Raw genomic sequence first — 18,855 nt, 5'->3', positions numbered from 1 at the left:
CAATTTCCATTGCAGTTCACACAAAATTTAACACAAACATTATTCAAATGACCACTGTGAATCCAGCCTTAATGTATTTACACTAAAACGGTAAACAGCGTTTTATGATACATGTATCAGCGGAACGGTGCGCCATTTTTCCCATTTTTCCCATGTGCCATTTTTAACTGGACGCGTCTCTGTAATGCTACCATAAAATCGTATGTGTTTGCAACTATTCTCCAAGGAGAACAGCGCTACGTTGTACAGACATTGCTTATAAAGGGTTAAAATCCCACCTGTATTGCTGAAATGTGTGTGGTTGTTTCTGCTAGAAAAAAAAAAAAAAAAAAAGAAAAAAAATACATATCTATGTGTAAGTTTACAGTACACCTGAGCAAATGTACCAAAAGTAGTGTAATAAATATCGGAGCAAAATTAGTACGAAACGAGTACAAATGTGGAGCAGTTGGTCCGAGCAAGCAATAAGCAATCCTGGTCATTTGCTCAAAAGTTCCCTGTTTTTGATAAAATCCGCCCTGCTGTTTGTGATGCCCTTACCTGCTGGTTGATACTAACATTGCTGTCCTAAATGTTGACAATATCTATGTGCTGAGTGAGACGGAGCAGCTAAAAATGGTTACATGCTAAATAGCAGGTTTCGGAGCCACCCGCTATGGGGACTGTGGCTCCACTATTAGTAGCTGCAGTTCCAACCATTTTTTGTTGCGGATGGTGGGGTTAAGTTTAGGTGTGGGGGTTATTAATTGCCTGGGGGGGTTATAAGTTGCCCGCAGGGGGGTTATTAGTTGCCCAGGGGGGTAATTAGTGGCCCACCAGGGGAGGGCTCTGTGTGGGAGTAGGGAGAGGTTAGGTCATAGAGGAATATTGGCAAATATTACCGATATTTCACTATATCAATTAGGTTGTAGGATATCGGTAAAATTACAGATATTCTACTACCGCTTTAAAATGCTACCTTAACCATTTTTATTTCCATTCCGCCCGTGCCCAACTTAGCGCCTGGCGTTTTGAAATGTACGCGGGCGAGAGGCTGAGTTGAATACCCTCCCACTGTAGATACTATTGTGTATCTCATTCGTTTATTTCCACTTCATGTTCAGAGGAACATTATTGAATGGAACTTAATGATTCAAATTGATTATGGTAAAGTATGCATTTATAAACTTGGTCAATGTTAGCCCATTGTAGGTGGAGACCTTTTATAGAGAAAAAAATTCTTGTGAGACAAAATCTGACAAGATAATGGCATTGTTTGGCGTTAGAGACAAAATATATAGACTAGAGCAAACCTAGTGTGAGAATCTGCTCAGCTGCCGGTGCAGACAGGCAGCTTTTTGACCACTGTTCAGATCTGCATTCTGCAGGTCTCTTTAAGAGAGACTTTTTGTCAGTATTGCAGCTTGCTGCTGAGGAATTTGCATACATTCGTTATGCAAATCCCCTACCTGCCTCCTGTGATGACTGGCAGTATAAAGGTTGGGATTATCCACAGTCCTTGGCTGGTCATTCCTTCAGGGTTTGTAGTAACACTCCTAGAGAGTGTCAGCCATGCTACTTCTTGTTGAAGTTATCTTGGAGTAATTCTGAGGACTGCACTAGGCAGTTTCTTTAGTACCGTCAGGATTGCTTATCTGTTTGTTCGTCTGTTACGGCTGTCCTGTCCCAGCGGTGGTCAATAGGAAGTCTGTAATGATTGCGGAATCGTCTCCGTGGTCAGCGCACCAGACGTGCGCTGACGCGGCGGATTTCCTCCACAAGCGTATAATTGAGGACACCCAGGCTAGGTGCTATGCACCTGCAGAGGGAAATTCCTGTCGGCAGGTGGAGCTGTGGAGTGCAGAGGAACAGCTCCTCTGCCCTACCACACACGCCAGACAGGAATTGTACGAAGGGAAGAAACGCAATCACAAGAGAAGCGATTGAGAGTGAGCACAGAGACAGATTGTGTGTGTGTGCATAAAATTAGTCGCCAACCCGCGACTGTGCACACACCACAGCAGATAAGAAGCAGGAACGCGATCGCGAGAGGTGCGATCGCCAGACGTGACACAAGGTACAGCAAGGCGGTGCACGAGAGTAGCAAAGGCACAGCAAATAATACAATAAGGAAATACGGAAAATAACAAACGCTAGCTAACCGCGAACACCGCACTCATTCGCAACAGTGCACGCGGTTATGCGCGGTCTCCACGTGATAAGCACAATAGAGACAAGCACGCCCAACCAACCATTAACAGACAAACATGAAACAGAGGACGCGAGCGCTTGCTTAACGGTTACCTCACCGAGCCTCCAGCAAGCGCAGCAGACAAGACAGACACACAAAAACAGGGACAAGCGACAGAAGGATCCCCAGCGCTAGCGAAAAGTAGCTAGCGCGATCCCAGGAGACAGAGTAACAGAACAGAAGGATCCCCAGCGCTAGCGAAAAGTGGCTAGCGCGATCCCAGAAGACAGAACAGAAGGATCCCCAGCGCTAGCGAAAAGTGGCTAGCGCGATCCCAGAAGACAGAACAGAAGGATCCCCAGCGCTAGCGAAAAGTGGCTAGCGCGATCCCAGGAGACAGAACAGAAGGATCCCCAGCACTAGCGCTAGGGCGAGTGCGATCCAAACACACGGCAGACAGAACAGATGAGGTAGGCAGAAACAACCGCTGTTCCAACCTACACTCCAGACTCAATCAGAAGGATCCACAGCCGCTAACGCTAGGGCTTGTACGATCCAAACACAAGACAGACGGAACAGGCAAAACAGATAATACAACCTGACTGGACTAGAAGGGGAGCCTAAAGCAACCCCCAGGAATTAACTATACTAGATAGCAATGGCTGACACTCCAGCAGTGTCCATCAGGAACAGACCATGGAAGGGAAATGTCCAGCCAAGCATTCTGGGAGCAGAATGCTTTTATAGTGCCAGTCATCAAAAGAAGGCAGGTAACGGATTTGCATGACTAATGTATGCAAATCCCTCAGCAACACAAGCTGCACAACTGACAGAAGGTCTCCTTTCCAGAGTCCTGCAGCAAGCAAACCTAAACAATGGTCAAAAGGCTGCCTGCCTGCGCAGGCAGCTGAGCGGATTCTCACAGTACCCCCCCTCCTAGGGTCGAATTCCAGACGACCCTCAAAACTGATATCTCCAAACCACTCTAACAGAAGACTCATGAAGGTCGGGGCAGCCCGACAAGGTCCAATTCCAGAGTCAGTCCACCCGAAACCGACCTCATCGGAAACAGAAGCCACCGAAACATGCCCATCAGTACTACCAGTCTCAGTATAACACCCATCAGGACTGTGAACGCCAGAGAAGAAGCCATCAACACCCTCCAGACAATACCCACCACCTTCCAAGGAGCGTCCGAAAATACCAAACCTGCCACAATACCTGTTCGAAGTGTCCCTTACAACACAAAAGCCACCGTTGATCTTATCCAGGGTACCAAGCAAAATCTCTCCCGGAATCTCCCAGAACCTTTTGAAGCTCCACAGAGATCCCAAGAGGGTAGAACAATCACCAGGCTCACATGAAGAATTACCAAGAACCCCCATGGAACCAATGACAATTCCGGATTCAAAATTACGAGGACACCCATGAAGATCAAGACTTTCAGGGACCACTTCTGGGCATGCAAGCAGGCAGGCCATATCAGAGCATGTCTCCACCGAGGAAGCATCTGAGTACACTGGTAACCGAGGCACACTTGGGCTTTCTGGGTCACAGAGCACACTGGGGTACACCAGCACAGGAGAAACCTCAGGACATGTTGGGGAACTGCCAACCTCATAGTCTGGCACGTCAAGACCAAAACCAGTACCGGGCAGAGAAACATCATGAGTGGAGGTCACAGGCACTGGACTTTCAAAAGAAGACTCGGATACAAATTCAGAAATTTCTGTGACAATAATATCATCATTGACTACACAGGCGTGAAGCTCCATCAGAGCTGAAAAGGTAGCCAGCAAGGCAGCAATGCCTACTGAAGTGGGCAACACCTCAGAAGGACTTGGGGGCAGGAGACGTCTCCTACAAGTTCTGCACCCTTTGGGAGGAACTCGGAGATCTCCAGGAGGTCAGACAGGACCTCAGGAACATCCTTTTTCAAGTTTCCTAAGAAGGATTCTGAACTATCCATGTTACAGGGCAAGGCTTGAACTTTATTTTGTGAACCGGGCAGATGTCCCAGGGAAGGTTCCACCATAAACTGAGACTGAATTTCATCATCAGGACAGGGATACACAGAAATATCTAGTGAAACTAACTCTGGCTTTCTGAGTTTCGTTTCACTGCAGGGAAATTCCTCCATAGCAGTCAAACCAGACTGCAATTCCAAAATAGCAGAGAAACAGGTAACAATGGTTGCAATACCTAGACGAGCCTCTAGGGACACTGCAGGAGATTTTAAACAAGGTAATATTGGCTCATCCAGATTACTGGGTGGAGAGTCAGTACTTACTTCAGAATCAGACTCGCAAATGTCAATGCGAGTGGACATAATGTCTTTATTCATGATACAGGGCAGGCTCAGAGACATCTTCTCTGGACAGAGCAAAGGTGCTTCAGTATCAGGTTCACAAAACCAAAGTGCTGTCTCATTCTTAGACTCGGCTAACGATGTCGAATCCGAGGAGACAGAACGCAAAATTTGCGAATCCACAATCGCTTTAGGTTGCGAAACCGAACACTCCAAAGACAGGGATTCTGAGGTCTCCAGGCTGGATTGCTGGATCTCAGAAACGCCAGCTGACAATGTACCTTTACAAACGTCACCTGAATGACGTACACGTAATTCATTCAGAATCATTTTCCACATACAAATCAGCGGACTCACAAAGTCAAATTCACACCCCTTTTTTTCTCTTAAGGCGGAAGCATAACTTATACATGCTCTCAAGACAGATTCACTTCTGGCAATGTAGTACTCACAAAACGACTCTGAATCGTTCTCCAATTCATACGCCAACGCTTCGAGCTGTTTTTTCTGGAACTGGGGCTCCCATTCACACCTGACTAGGTCTGAGCATTCATACTGAACCATGTTAGGGGAAGTTGTGACAACAACATGAGGAATCATATTAATTTTACTCTTGAAACTGCATAGTTTGGGAATTTTCCCCATAGCAAGATCATAGATGGAGGATCTTAAAGTAGTACTGAGAGAAGAAGATCTGTTTTTACATGACAAGGGATCACACAAATCATTGACAAACCTGACACACTGACGCCGATCACAATCGACAGGAACATCTGAGAAACCGGCATCAGATCGCACAGATTTAACCTCTAAACAAACGGGAGAAACTCCATCAGAATTCACGCAGGTGTCCACAGTCGAGGCACACCCATTCATTTCAGGTCGCACAGTGTCCAAACTCACTTGCTTTACCCCAGAAAGACAGGAATAATCATGTGACAATGGTGTCTCTTTATTGGAAATAATTGGTTGGTGTGTGTGCAATTCGTCCAAAATAGTCTGCCACACATAAATCACCAGATCCACATCACACTCATCATATTCATCAGAATCGATCAAAAGGTACATAGAGTCGAGACAATCATTCAGGTCATCCGCGCTCTTTGCGATATAAAAATCGCAAAAGGCTTTCCAATCGAAATCAAACTCTTCCAACAAGGCCCCAATCTCCCATGAGGCAAATGGCGGTTCAAACAACCCAGTATCTAGGTAATCTCCATATGGGTTGGGGTCAGGAACGAGGACAGACTTTTTAACTGCTTTAATGTAGTGTGCGATCCTACCTATAATAGGATCCACATATGCCTTTGCCTCAGGCAATGACATCTGAACAAAATCGAAGGTTCCCTCTGCCCTGGGAATTTTGGTTTGGCTGGACATTCTGTAACGATTGCGGAATCGTCTCCGTGGTCAGCGCACCAGACGTGCGCTGACGCGGCGGATTTCCTCCACAAGCGTATAATTGAGGACACCCAGGCTAGGTGCTATGCACCTGCAGAGGGAAATTCCTGTCGGCAGGTGGAGCTGTGGAGTGCAGAGGAACAGCTCCTCTGCCCTACCACACACGCCAGACAGGAATTGTACGAAGGGAAGAAACGCAATCACAAGAGAAGCGATTGAGAGTGAGCACAGAGACAGATTGTGTGTGTGTGCATAAAATTAGTCGCCAACCCGCGACTGTGCACACACCACAGCAGATAAGAAGCAGGAACGCGATCGCGAGAGGTGCGATCGCCAGACGTGACACAAGGTACAGCAAGGCGGCGCACGAGAGTAGCAAAGGCACAGCAAATAATACAATAAGGAAATACGGAAAATAACAAACGCTAGCTAACCGCGAACACCGCACTCATTCGCAACAGTGCACGCGGTTATGCGCGGTCTCCACGTGATAAGCACAGTAGAGACAAGCACGCCGAACCAACCATTAACAGACAAACATGAAACAGAGGACGCGAGCGCTTGCTTAACGGTTACCTCACCGAGCCTCCAGCAAGCGCAGCAGACAAGACAGACACACGAAAACAGGGACAAGCGACAGAAGGATCCCCAGCGCTAGCGAAAAGTAGCTGGCGCGATCCCAGGAGACAGAGTAACAGAACAGAAGGATCCCCAGCGCTAGCGAAAAGTGGCTAGCGCGATCCCAGAAGACAGAACAGAAGGATCCCCAGCGCTAGCGAAAAGTGGCTAGCGCGATCCCAGAAGACAGAACAGAAGGATCCCCAGCGCTAGCGAAAAGTGGCTAGCGCGATCCCAGGAGACAGAACAGAAGGATCCCCAGCACTAGCGCTAGGGCGAGTGCGATCCAAACACACGGCAGACAGAACAGATGAGGTAGGCAGAAACAACCGCTGTTCCAACCTACACTCCAGACTCAATCAGAAGGATCCACAGCCGCTAACGCTAGGGCTTGTACGATCCAAACACAAGACAGACGGAACAGGCAAAACAGATAATACAACCTGACTGGACTAGAAGGGGAGCCTAAAGCAACCCCCAGGAATTAACTATACTAGATAGCAATGGCTGACACTCCAGCAGTGTCCATCAGGAACAGACCATGGAAGGGAAATGTCCAGCCAAGCATTCTGGGAGCAGAATGCTTTTATAGTGCCAGTCATCAAAAGAAGGCAGGTAACGGATTTGCATGACTAATGTATGCAAATCCCTCAGCAACACAAGCTGCACAACTGACAGAAGGTCTCCTTTCCAGAGTCCTGCAGCAAGCAAACCTAAACAATGGTCAAAAGGCTGCCTGCCTGCGCAGGCAGCTGAGCGGATTCTCACAAAGTCGTTCTGTGTGTCTGGGTGCTAACCGGAACAGCGGTTGTTGCTGGTAGCCCCTTCTGATCTGTTTCCCTGGATCGTGCTAGCCTCTTTTCGCTAGTACTGTGGATCCTTCTGTTCTGTTTCCCTGGATTGTGCTAGCCTCTTTTCGCTAGTACTGTGGATCCTTCTGTTCTGTTTCCCTGGATCATGCTAGCCTCTTTTCGCTAGTACTGTGGATCCTTCTGTCCTGCTACTCTGTACCTGGATCGCACTCGCCTTGCGCTAGTGCTGTGGATCCTTCTGTTCTGTCTTCCTGGATCGCGCTAGCCACTTTCGCTAGTGCTGTGGATCCTATCTCTCGCTTGTCCCTGTTTTCGTGTGTCTGTCTTGTCTGATACGAACGCTTGCTGTAGGCTCGTTGAGGTAACCGTTTAGCAAGCGCTCGCGTTCTCTGTTTCGTGTTTGTCTGTCTTTGGTTAGTTAGGCGTGCTTGTCTCTGTTGTGCGTAACACGCGGAGACCGCGCACGAACGCGTGCACTGTTGCGAATGAGTGCGGTGTTCGCGTTCAGCTAGCGTTTGTTATTTTCCTTATCTTTCTCTTTGTATGATTTACTGTGCCTTTGCTACCCTGGTGCTCTGTCCTGCTCAGTCTTGTGTCGCTATTGGCAATCGCCATTCTTGCTATTGCGTTTCCTACTTCGTTTCTGCCGTTGTGTGTTCGTCGTTGCTGGGTGGCGACTAGTTTGGTGGGCACACATTGGTTCTGTCCCTTTGCTCTGTTCCCTGTGGGCTATCCAGCCCTGCCTGATTGTACCTTGTCCTGGATCTGTACAATTCCAATTTGGCATCTGTGGCTGTGCAGCGGCTGTGTTCGCCTGCACTCCACAGCGCCATCTGCCGGTGGGAATTGCCCTCTGCGGGTGCATAGCACCTAGCCTGGGTGTCCGCAATAATACGCTTGTGGAGGAAATCCGCCGCGTCAGCGCACGTCTGGTGCGCTGACCACGGAGACGATTCCACATTCGTTACACCTAGTAAGGGAATCATTGATGGATATGGGAATATCTATTGCATGAACAGGAATGGATAGAGGAGAGGTTTGATATTTACCAACATTGACTTGAATTGGCGTGCAACTTGTTGATTTGGGGTCACAGCGATATAACTGTCCAGTCCTGTTCACAGCAACTCGATGGAGGGGAGAGCTGACTATCACCCTGCAATGACATGTTCACACATTAACCAGGGCTGTATTACAAACATGTAATTCTAAACATCTATCTGAATGTCTTAAAAAAAAAAAAATATGTACACACACACACATCACACAACGCACACACACACACAATCGCACACACATCACACACACATCACACACACACATCAGACACACAATCGCACATCACACACACACACACACACATCAGACACACACACACTACACACACACACACACACACACACACACTACACACACACACACACACTACACACACACACACACACTACACACACACACTAGTATTTTCATTTTGCTTTTATACAGCACTAACATCTTCAAAAGCTGTTTACAGAGTACATAGCCATATCACTGACTGTCCAATCCCTACCATGAGCACAAATTTTACAAAATCGTAATTTCCTAACCAAATTCGCAATTAGGATGTGAAATCGTAATCCAAAATTTTGGGGAAAATCGTAATTAATTTTGTATGTAAACAAAGAGTGGCAATTTCACGTCTTTTTCGTCTTTTTTGTTTTAACACCACCACCCCCCGGACATCATCCTCAATGCTGAGTGGGAAAAAATGCAGCTGGTGTGCTTGGTGCTGGCACCCTTCCTGGAGGCCACCAACATGGTCAGCCTGGACCGTGCGTCGCTCTGTGAGTGGGTGACCATGGTGTGCATGCTGGAGAAGGCCCTCGATGCTCTGCTGGTAGTGGGAGAGGCAGCCTTGATCCAGCAGGAGCAGCAGCAGCAGCAACAACCGTCACAGTCCACCTCTGTGCGTCATGAGGAGGAGGTTGAGGACTTGGAGTTGGAGGACTTGGAGGAGTTCGAGGTCCCTGACCTTGAAGATGAGGGGGCACGGCCGAGTGCAGCTGCAGTGGTGCGGGGGTGGGGAGAGCAGGGGGAGGCTCAGGAATCAGAGGAGGGGGACAGCACTGGGGGTGATGAAGACGAGTATGTGTCAGCAGAGATGGCAGACCTCTTCCCCATGGCAGCGCACATGCTGCAGTGCCTGCGCAGGGACCCAAGGGTCAAGCAGATGCATGCACCGGAGGACATGTGGATCACCCTGATGCTGTACCCACGGCTGAAGGGGAAGCTGCATCAGTTCTTGCCTGCAGGAGAAGACCCTGTGCGCTGAATGATGGATTTGAAGCAGTCCCTGGTTCGGCGCTTGGAGGAAACCTTCCCCCAGACTTCCCACCCCTCTGCTGTCACAGTCCAGCCAGCACAGCAGCAAGTGCCTGCGTCCATCAGCAGCAGGCGCCCATCAAACCTGCTGTCTCTCACAAAGGCGCTGTACGCCACGCCGGTACAGCTGCTGACTGACGAGGTGCCTGCAGCAGCATGTGGCTCTCAAACCCAGAACCAGCACCTGACCCGGATGGTGGCAGACTACATGGGGTCCTACAACGGGCTTGACAGCGACACCCCTGTGGACCCCTTGGATTACTGGGTCAAGCACCTGGAGATTTGGAGCGAGCTGGCGCAGTACGCCCTGGAAGTTCTTGCTTGCCCCCCTTCCAGCATGCTGTCCGAAAGGTGCTTCAGTGTGGCCGGTGGCGTGGTGACTGAGAAGCGCTCTCGTCTGTCCACCCAGACTGTGGACAGACTGATGTTCCTCAAAATAAATCAGGCTTGGGTGGTTGGTGAATTCCTGGCCCCTGTTGTTGGCAGGAGGGGGAAATGAAGTGGCTGGAAATCACTATGCCTGCCTTAGCACCCTTTACCACCACAACCTCCAGGCTCCATAAGCCTGGTTAAAACATTTTTTTACTGAGCCGTGGTACCACCAAGTGCCATGGTAAACTATCTAAACACAATTGCTGTGTAATTTTTTGGGAGGTGTCTGTGCTGTCCGAGTTGTGGGGAGGCCCCAACTGCGGCAGTATGACCGCTTCCTGGTACCTAGTCCTGATGTTAATTGACAGCCATTTTTTTTTGGGGGGGGGGGATTTTAAGTCCTCACATCATCAATTAGTGTTCCCCTTTAAAAAATAATGATGCGACATGCCTCATTTACCGTAAAAGAGTTTTTAAAACAATTTAAAGGGCACTTCCGGTTTTTCTATCCGGATATCCAAATCCGCCCGGATAGCATGAACGCGGATATCTAAACGTTCGGATTCGGATATCCGATCTGGATCCAGATATCTGGGGATCCGGATCCGGATTAATTCGGATTTTGAAAAGGGGTATCCGAGCACCCCTGATACCAGGGACATGGGAGTGAAGAGAACAGAAGCAGCCACCGGGATAGAAGACACCATAACCGTGCCATGGGCAATTGAGAGGAGCTCCTGATGCTGCATCACTGGTCGCAAAATCGAACACCGCTAGCAAACAGCTCACCAATCTGCTATTGCTGCCTGTTCTTTTTAGAGAGAAAAGGCTTTCACCTTAAAGGGTACCTCAATTAAGAGGGATATGGATGTTTCCTTTTAAACAATACCAGTTGCTTTGCAATCCTGCTGATCTCTTTGGCTGCAGTAGTGGCTGAATCACACACCTGAAACAAGCATGCAGCTAATTCAGTCTGACTTCAGTCAGAGCACCTGCTCTGCATGCTTGTTGAGGGGCTGTGGCTAAAAGTATTAGAGACACAGGATCAGCTGGAGAGTCAGGCAACTGGTGTTATTTTAAAATGAAAAATCCATATCCTTCTCAGTTTAGGTTCCCTTGAAGCCCTATGTGTTCAGTCTTTATATAATTGTACTATTATGAACTTTAATATTTAACATTCTATGGTCTGTAGAGTCTGAGACATACCGTAGCTCTTGTTTTTTTTTTTCCCACTTTCTCTATACATTGCATGATCTGATCTTGTGGTAAATTTGCTGGGACATCCACTACTGGGAAGATTAACTACTGCCTTGAGTATTTTCCCTCTGGGAATATATTTTCTTACTGTAGAACAATGGACTTCAGATAGTTTAAAAATTACCTTATAACCCTTCCCAGATTAATGGGCAGGAAGAAGTGTGTATTGCTGAAGTCTTTCCTCTTTGTTGTTGTATTAACACACGCCTAAATGTTACAGACCAGTAAGCTGACCAAACATCTGGTGGTCACACTTGCTAATTAATGATCAGTTAATAACCTGCATTTGATTAGAAGCACCTGGTTGCAATTTACCCTCTTAATTTCTATGAAAGTGTTAAGGGTATACTTGACTTTGTAAAGTACTGCTTCTGCATTTTGACTTCGTCTTTGTTAAATAAATAATGACTTTGTGAAAGTTTGTGTCTTGATGTTCAGCCGAGGTTGTATCTACCCAATTTTAGAATCTACTAATACCAGATGATTTATTATTATGAACTGAAATGTAAAACCTTACAATTGATAGCGGCTGTACTTTCATTTTTTATGACTGCACAACCACCGGCTCTCAGGGAGTGCACTTTAGAATGCTCTCTACTCCAGGCTTGAGCCTGATGATGGATGCATACACTGAGAGATGGATTCCGGGGGAACATAATGGTGTGCATATAGCCAGGAACTGGGCATGTAACAGAGCAGACTGCTACTGGGATGGCCAACAGTGGGGGCGATGGTGGGTAACTCTGTCAGGATGATAAGAGCTGTAAGCCTCCCCCCCAAAAATGTAATCTAAAAGAGTGAGGGTCCTGGGAACTATGTAAAATAAGAAGGTCTTATCTCACCAATTATCCAGCTGTGCCACCTGATGGCCAAAGCTCCGATCCTCATTCTTGAAGACGAGTGGACACTCCTTGTCAACGAAGAAGGCAACAGTGGAGGAGAGAACTGTGGGAACATCAAACTATTAATTTCAGGCGACCAAGCTTTTATCATTCTCACAGGACTCTTCCCTCTGATTTAAAACCCGCTCTATAAATATGTAAAGAAACAACACTAGGCAGACAAGTTCAAATATTTTCAAGGCTTGGCTCGATTATTATTGATATTATTTATTGGATCTATAAAGCACCAGCATACTACACAGGGAGGGCCCGGCTGGCCAATAAATAGGGATACTTACAATGTTAGCAAGGGGTGTCAGACAGAGAGGTGGCACATGGTGTAGCATACAACACAGCACAAGGTTATACACACAGGGTATAAGATGCATGATCATGCGATTTTACAGAGACTTGGCAATTCAAGTCCGAGATAGTCCATGGGAAGGTTGCCATTGGTGAGGTTGCAAGATCAAAAAGATCAAGAAGGACACACAGGGGAAGGGATAGACCCAAAGACTTATACTGGGTACACACACTGGTAATTTCCTGTCCGATCAAAGAGAATCGGACAATTATTTCCATCATGTCTGATCTGCTCTTGTTCGATAATGGGTTCGATTTTCCGAAGTTATAACGGGAAAATCAATCCTGTTATCGGTCGGTGGCAGTTTGGAAATGTACGCATGATGTAACGTCCTGTCAGATTACCCGGCAATCGTATTGGGAAATTGCACCGTGTGTTCCCAGCATTACAATCTGAAGTGGTTGTCAAAGGTTTTGTAGATAAAGAAGCTTTTGCAACATAAAAACAAAAATACCAGCTTTACAAATTCCTTATTTTATAATCTTCTCAATGACCTACAATTTCCTCTTCACTCCCAGTGACTGTGAACTATTCCCATTGTAGTCACATTGCATCTGATACATGAACCAAATATTGCGCATTGCAATATTACTAATACTAACACCAGCATAATACCATGCATTGCGCAATTAGCGCAACCCATGGTATATGGGTAACGCGACTGTTGCTATGGTACCACACATTACATTACTTGTTGTGGGAATGACAATATTATCATGGGTTTGTGCATCAGGACCAAGGGCTTTAAAGAATAAGTTAAGAGGGGTGGGGCTGCGTATACTTAGCAGTATGACTCTTTCCGGAGAAATAATTGTATTGCTTTTAGAAACTAAATCTGAAAATAATCCTACCACTAAAGGTTAAAACACACCTGAACTGAGATACCATTTATGGAGAGGCCTTTCCTGTGGTTTCTTTAGTGTCCCCACATACTGTGTGGCCCCGTAGCTATACCTTCCATGTTTACCCCTGAAAGTTGCATGCTCTGCTCCTCTCCCTTTGCATGCCCTCTTCATGCCCGCTCCCCTACAACTGAATGCAGGCGCCTTAGCTGGGACCTTCCTGGGCGTGTACTGTTACTGATGTTTCCCAACTGCACATGCCCAGAACACTTCTGCCAGTGACTGCTATGCATTTTGGAGCTTGATCAAAGAGAGTGGCTGGAGTGGACAGAGTAATCAGAAAAAAACAGGAAAAAATGAGAAAATCGTTTATTCGCCAAGCACGACCAGTTCGTACCCAGAATTAGGTTTGGCACTTACATAGAAACATGACTATAGATACACACAAGAAAAAGAAAACACATTACATCATCACTGACAGCAAGAAAGATTTGAGGGCAGTGTTAACACTAGAAAGTCTCCTTGGGTCAGTGGACACACCCTCAGGGTGGAAAAAAGTGAGGGGAGTAGGCGCTGGAGGTGGGAGGGCATGGAGAGAGTGGTGGGAGGTGGGAGGGCATGGACAGGTTTACCACTGAGGGGAAGAAAGAGTTCTTTTGCCTTGAAATTCTGGTGGAGATGGCCCGAAACCTGCAGCCTGATGGTAGACGGCTGAAGAAGCAGCGGCCAGGGCAGCGGCGCTGCTAGGCTCCTAAGAGACCTGGGGCACTCCAGCCAGAATATGGGTGTGGCCATGCACCAAAATGTAGGTGTGGTTATAGGTGGAGCCACATTTACATGAACTTAATAGCGGTCTAATTAGACCTGCAAAATGTTAAATGAAGTGAATCCATTAATAATAATAATTAAAAAAAACGCAGCATATCACATAACTAGGCAGAGTTACCTTGCTTTTGTGCTGGCTAGTCTGGCTTTCTGCTGGGCGGGATAACCTGCTTCTCATTTAGGCATCACAACTCTCAGCATGCCTCTACAGTAGGACCACAGCTCCCTGCATGCCCCTATAAAGGCACCACAGCTCCCAGCATGCCCACCATCAAGGCACCACAGCTGACTCGGCCTGGGGCACCCCATCCGGGGCACGAGCCATTGATCTTTGGGGCTACCAACGCCCCTGGGCCAGGGTGTGAGGGGTCATTGGCAATCCTCAGTGCTCTGGGGCACAAACGGGAGTTATGGAGGAGGTCCAGTGAGAGGAGGGAACCTCTCTGCTGATCTAATGACCCTCTGTATTTGTATCTGTCCCTGGTGGAGGAGCCAGCAAACCAGATCAGAGTAAGTGTCCTTGCTGCTTGGTGCCACCAAACTCGGCTACATAGGACGCCCAACATAGATCGCTATGCAAATGTAACTGTTATGAGCACCAGGGTATATGAATTGGGGGTGAAGAGTTTTGTTTTTTTCATAGCAGATTTTCGCCTATAGTGCAGGTGATTTTAGGCTAGTGTTAAGTGTATCGGTAGGGTTAGTGTTGATAGAGCATCATTGATATTAGTGCCATCAGCATAATCTAGTGCCAAAGCTAATGAACGTCTATCAAATATGCAGTTCCTATGCAAGCCCCTCAGAATCAGGGGCCCTGGTGTGCACGCAAGCACTGCATCCTCTGGTATTTTACTACTGCTCCATACATATTGAATAAAATCAGACATTGAGAATTACATCCAGCATACAGAACAAGAGAAGTGATACTGTGCAGTCTCCATAAAAGAGCAGATACTGAGAATCACAGCATACAGGACAAGAGAAGTGATACTGTGCAGCCTCCATACGTACAGAATAAGAGCAGGTACTGAGAACTGCACCCGGCTTACAGGACAAGAGAAGTGTTACTGCACAGCCTCCATACATACAGAATAAGAGCAGATACTGAGAATTGCACCCGGCTTACAGGACAAGAGACGTGATACTGTGCAGCCGCCATACAAGAGCAGATACTGAGAATCACAGCATACAGGATGAGAGAAGTGATACTGTGCAGCCTCCATACATACAGAATAAGAGCAGATATTGAGAATTACACCCAGCATACAGGACAAGAGAAGTGATACTGTGCAGCCTCCATACATACAGAATAAGAGCAGGTACTGAGAGCTACACCCAGCATACAGGACAAGAGAAGTGATACTGTGCAGCCTCCATACACACAGAATAAGAGCAGATATTGAGAATTACGCCCAGCATACAGGACAAGAGAAGCCATACTGTGCAGCCTCCATACATACAGAATAAGAGCAGATACTGAGAGCTACACCCAGCATACAGGACAAGAGAAGCCATACTGTGCAGCCTCCATACATACAGAATAAGAGCAGGTACTGAGAGCTACACCCAGCATACAGGACAAGAGAAGCCATACTGTGCAGCCTCCATACATACAGAATAAGAGTAGATACTAAGAAGTACACAGAGCATACAGGACAAGAGAAGTGATACTGTGCAACCTCCATACACACAGAATAAGAGCAGATACTGAGAATTACACCCAGCATACAGGACAAGAGAAGTGATACTGTGCAGCCTCCATACATACAGAATAAGAGCAGATACTGAGAATTACAGCATACAGGACAAGAGAAGCAATACTGTGCAGCCTCCATACATACAGAATAAGAGCAGATACTGAGAATTACAGCATACAGGACAAGAGAAGTGATACTGTGCAGCCTCCATACATACAGAATAAAAGTAGATACTGAGAATTACACACAGCATACAGGACAAGAGAAGTGATACTGTGCAGCCTCCATACATACAGAATTATAGCAGATACTGAGAATTACACTCAGCATACAGGACAGGAGACGTCATACTGTGCAGCCTCCATACATACAGAATAAGAGCAGATACTGAGAATTACACCTGGCATACAGGACAAGAGAAGCCATACTGTGCAGCCTCCATACATACAGAATAAGAGCAGATACTGAGAATTAGATCTTACCCAGGGGGAAGAGTACCCAGCACAAGGAAACCTCCATCATCACTGGAGTGTCAGATGTGATGATATGAAGCTGTAATCAGACAGTCCTTATCCTTGCAGTGACCACTATTCACACTTCCCCCGGCCGCCCACAGCCGTTGCTTTGTCACTAACATCACTAGAGAAGTGTGAAAGCTCCAGCCAAATAGCTTCCTATAACTAACATTTGCAAACCTCTACCTGCTAACAGGCTGCAATTACTTTATAGAGATGGGCCGAACGGTTCGCCGGCGAACGGTTCCAGGCGAACTTTGGTGGTTCGCGTTCGCCTGGACCAGGCGAACTTTTGCGGAAGTTCGATTCGCCCCATAATGCACTATGAGGGTCAACTTTGACCCTCTGCATCACAGTCAGCAGGCACATTGTAGCCATTCAGGCTACACTAAGCCCTGGAGCCCCATCCCCCCCTTATATAAGGCAGGCTCGCCGGCCATTACACTCACTCGTCTGCCTGCTATTAGACAGACTAGGGCGAGCTGCTGCAGAATTGTTCTCCTAGGGAAAGATTAGTTAGGCTCTTGGCTTGTTAGCTTGCTCCTGGCTGATTCTTATTGCTTTAATAGCACCCCTCAACAGCTCTTTTCAGAGCTAATCCTGATCTTTGAATTTTTTTATTTTTTTCTGAGTGTCAAACTGACACTTTTGTTGCTTGCCGGCCATTACACTCACTCGTGTGCCTGCTAGAGACAGACTAGGGACAGCTGCTGCAGACTTGTTCTCCTAGGGACAGATTAGTTAGGTTCTTGGCTGCTTAGCTTGCTCCTGGCTAATTATTATTGCTTTTATAGCACCCCTCAACAGCTCTTTTCAGAGCTCATCCTGTACTTTTTTTTTTTTTCTGTGTGTCAAACTGACACTTTTGTTGCATGCACAGCCTTGCTAATTCATAGTGTGTGTGCCACTGCCAGCAGCCCAGCACATTCAGTGACTACCTGTGTGTGTGACAGGGAGCTGCACATTGTACTACCCAGTACTGCATATACCCAGTACCTGTTGTGTTTACTTAACCCACCTCATCACTGCATATACCTAGCTTTGTGTTGAGTGAACCCAGCTCACTGCATCTAACTACCTGTTGTGTTGAGTGAACCCAGCTCACTACATCTAAGTACCTTTACTGTTCAGTGAACCCACCTCACTGCATCTAACTACCTTTACTGTTCAGTGAACTCACCTCACTGCATATAACTACCTGTTGTGTTGAGTGAACCCAGCTCACTGCATCTAAGTACCTTTACTGTTCAGTGAACCCACCTCACTGCATCTAACTACCTTTACTGTTCAGTGAACCCACCTCACTGCATCTAACTACCTTTACTGTTCAGTGAACCCACCTCACTGCATCTAACTACCTTTACTGTTCAGTGAACCCACCTCACTGCATTTAACTACCTTTACTGTTCAGTGAACCCACCTCACTGCATATAACTACCTGTTGTGTTGAGTGAACCCAGCTCACTGCATCTAACTACCTGTTGTGTTCAGTGAACTCAGCTCACTACATCTAACTACCTGTTGTGTTCAGTGAACCCAGCTCACTGCATCTAACTACCTGTTGTGTTGAGTGAACCCACCTCACTGCATCTAACTACCTTTACTGTTGGGTGAACCCACCTCACTGCATCTAACTACCGTTGCTTCATTGTGGTCAGACCAAATTTGATCAGCTGGACAGTCACTGTTGTTCTATCATTGAGCTACAACAGCCCGGCGACCATATGGGCTTGAAAACCGCCCCGGCCTGCACTCTGGCCATGGTGCGCGCCAGTCCAGCACGGCCGTTACTACACAAACAGCTGTTTGCGGTGCGTTACACAGTGAGTTTGGTGTGTCAGTGTGAAGCAGAACTCTAATTACACTCCCTGATTGATGTATACACATGCAAGATGTTTAAAAGCACGTTAGGCCTGCAATTTAGCATTCAATGTGATTTCTGCCCTTAAAACGCTGCTTTGCGTCACATCCAGATTTTTCCCTGGGACTTTGGCCATGTATCCCACTCCGCCATGCCCCCCGCCAGGTGTTAGACCCCTTGAAACATCTTTTCCATCACTTTTGTGGCCAGCATAATTGTTTCTATTTTTCAAAGTTCGCATCCCCATTGAAGTCTATTGCGGTTCGCAAACTTTTCCGCGAACCGGACCTTCGGGGTTCGCAAACCTAAAATCGGAGGTTCGGCCCATCTCTATTACTTTATTAAGAGGTGACATGATGAGATAGACATGGGTATGTACAGTGCCTAGCACACAAATAACTATGTTGTGTTCCTTTTTTTCTTTCTCTGCCTGAAAGAGTTAAACATCAGGTATGCAATTGACAGTTTCTGTCCGGGTCGGGACCAGGTCGGACTGGGTCAGACTATAGCATAACTTTCACCGATAAGTAATTACAGCCATAAAACACTTTTCTGTCATTAAATGGCTTCT

At 46.9% G+C, this 18,855-nt stretch overlaps 1 protein-coding gene across 1 annotated transcript in view; it reads right to left on the bottom strand.

Moving 5' to 3' along the window:
* The window catches only part of LOC137526071 (integrin alpha-D-like), a 158,179-nt gene extending 141,739 nt beyond the window's left edge, over positions 1-16,440 (bottom strand). The window contains exons 1-3 of the mRNA XM_068247284.1: positions 16,391-16,440; positions 12,142-12,244; positions 8,359-8,465 (exon numbers count right to left, since the gene is read on the bottom strand). Of these exons, the coding sequence (XP_068103385.1) occupies positions 8,359-8,465; positions 12,142-12,244; positions 16,391-16,430 (250 nt within the window). The 5' untranslated portion in view covers positions 16,431-16,440. The remainder of the gene's footprint in view (positions 1-8,358; positions 8,466-12,141; positions 12,245-16,390) is intronic.
* Between the last annotated feature and the right edge of the window lie 2,415 nt (positions 16,441-18,855).

This window comes from Hyperolius riggenbachi, chromosome 7 (genome assembly GCF_040937935.1).
Source record: "Hyperolius riggenbachi isolate aHypRig1 chromosome 7, aHypRig1.pri, whole genome shotgun sequence".
Taxonomy (NCBI): domain Eukaryota; kingdom Metazoa; phylum Chordata; class Amphibia; order Anura; family Hyperoliidae; genus Hyperolius; species Hyperolius riggenbachi.
The sequence above is the reverse complement of the archived record's forward strand: the minus strand, read 5'-3'. Positions and strand labels throughout refer to the sequence as shown.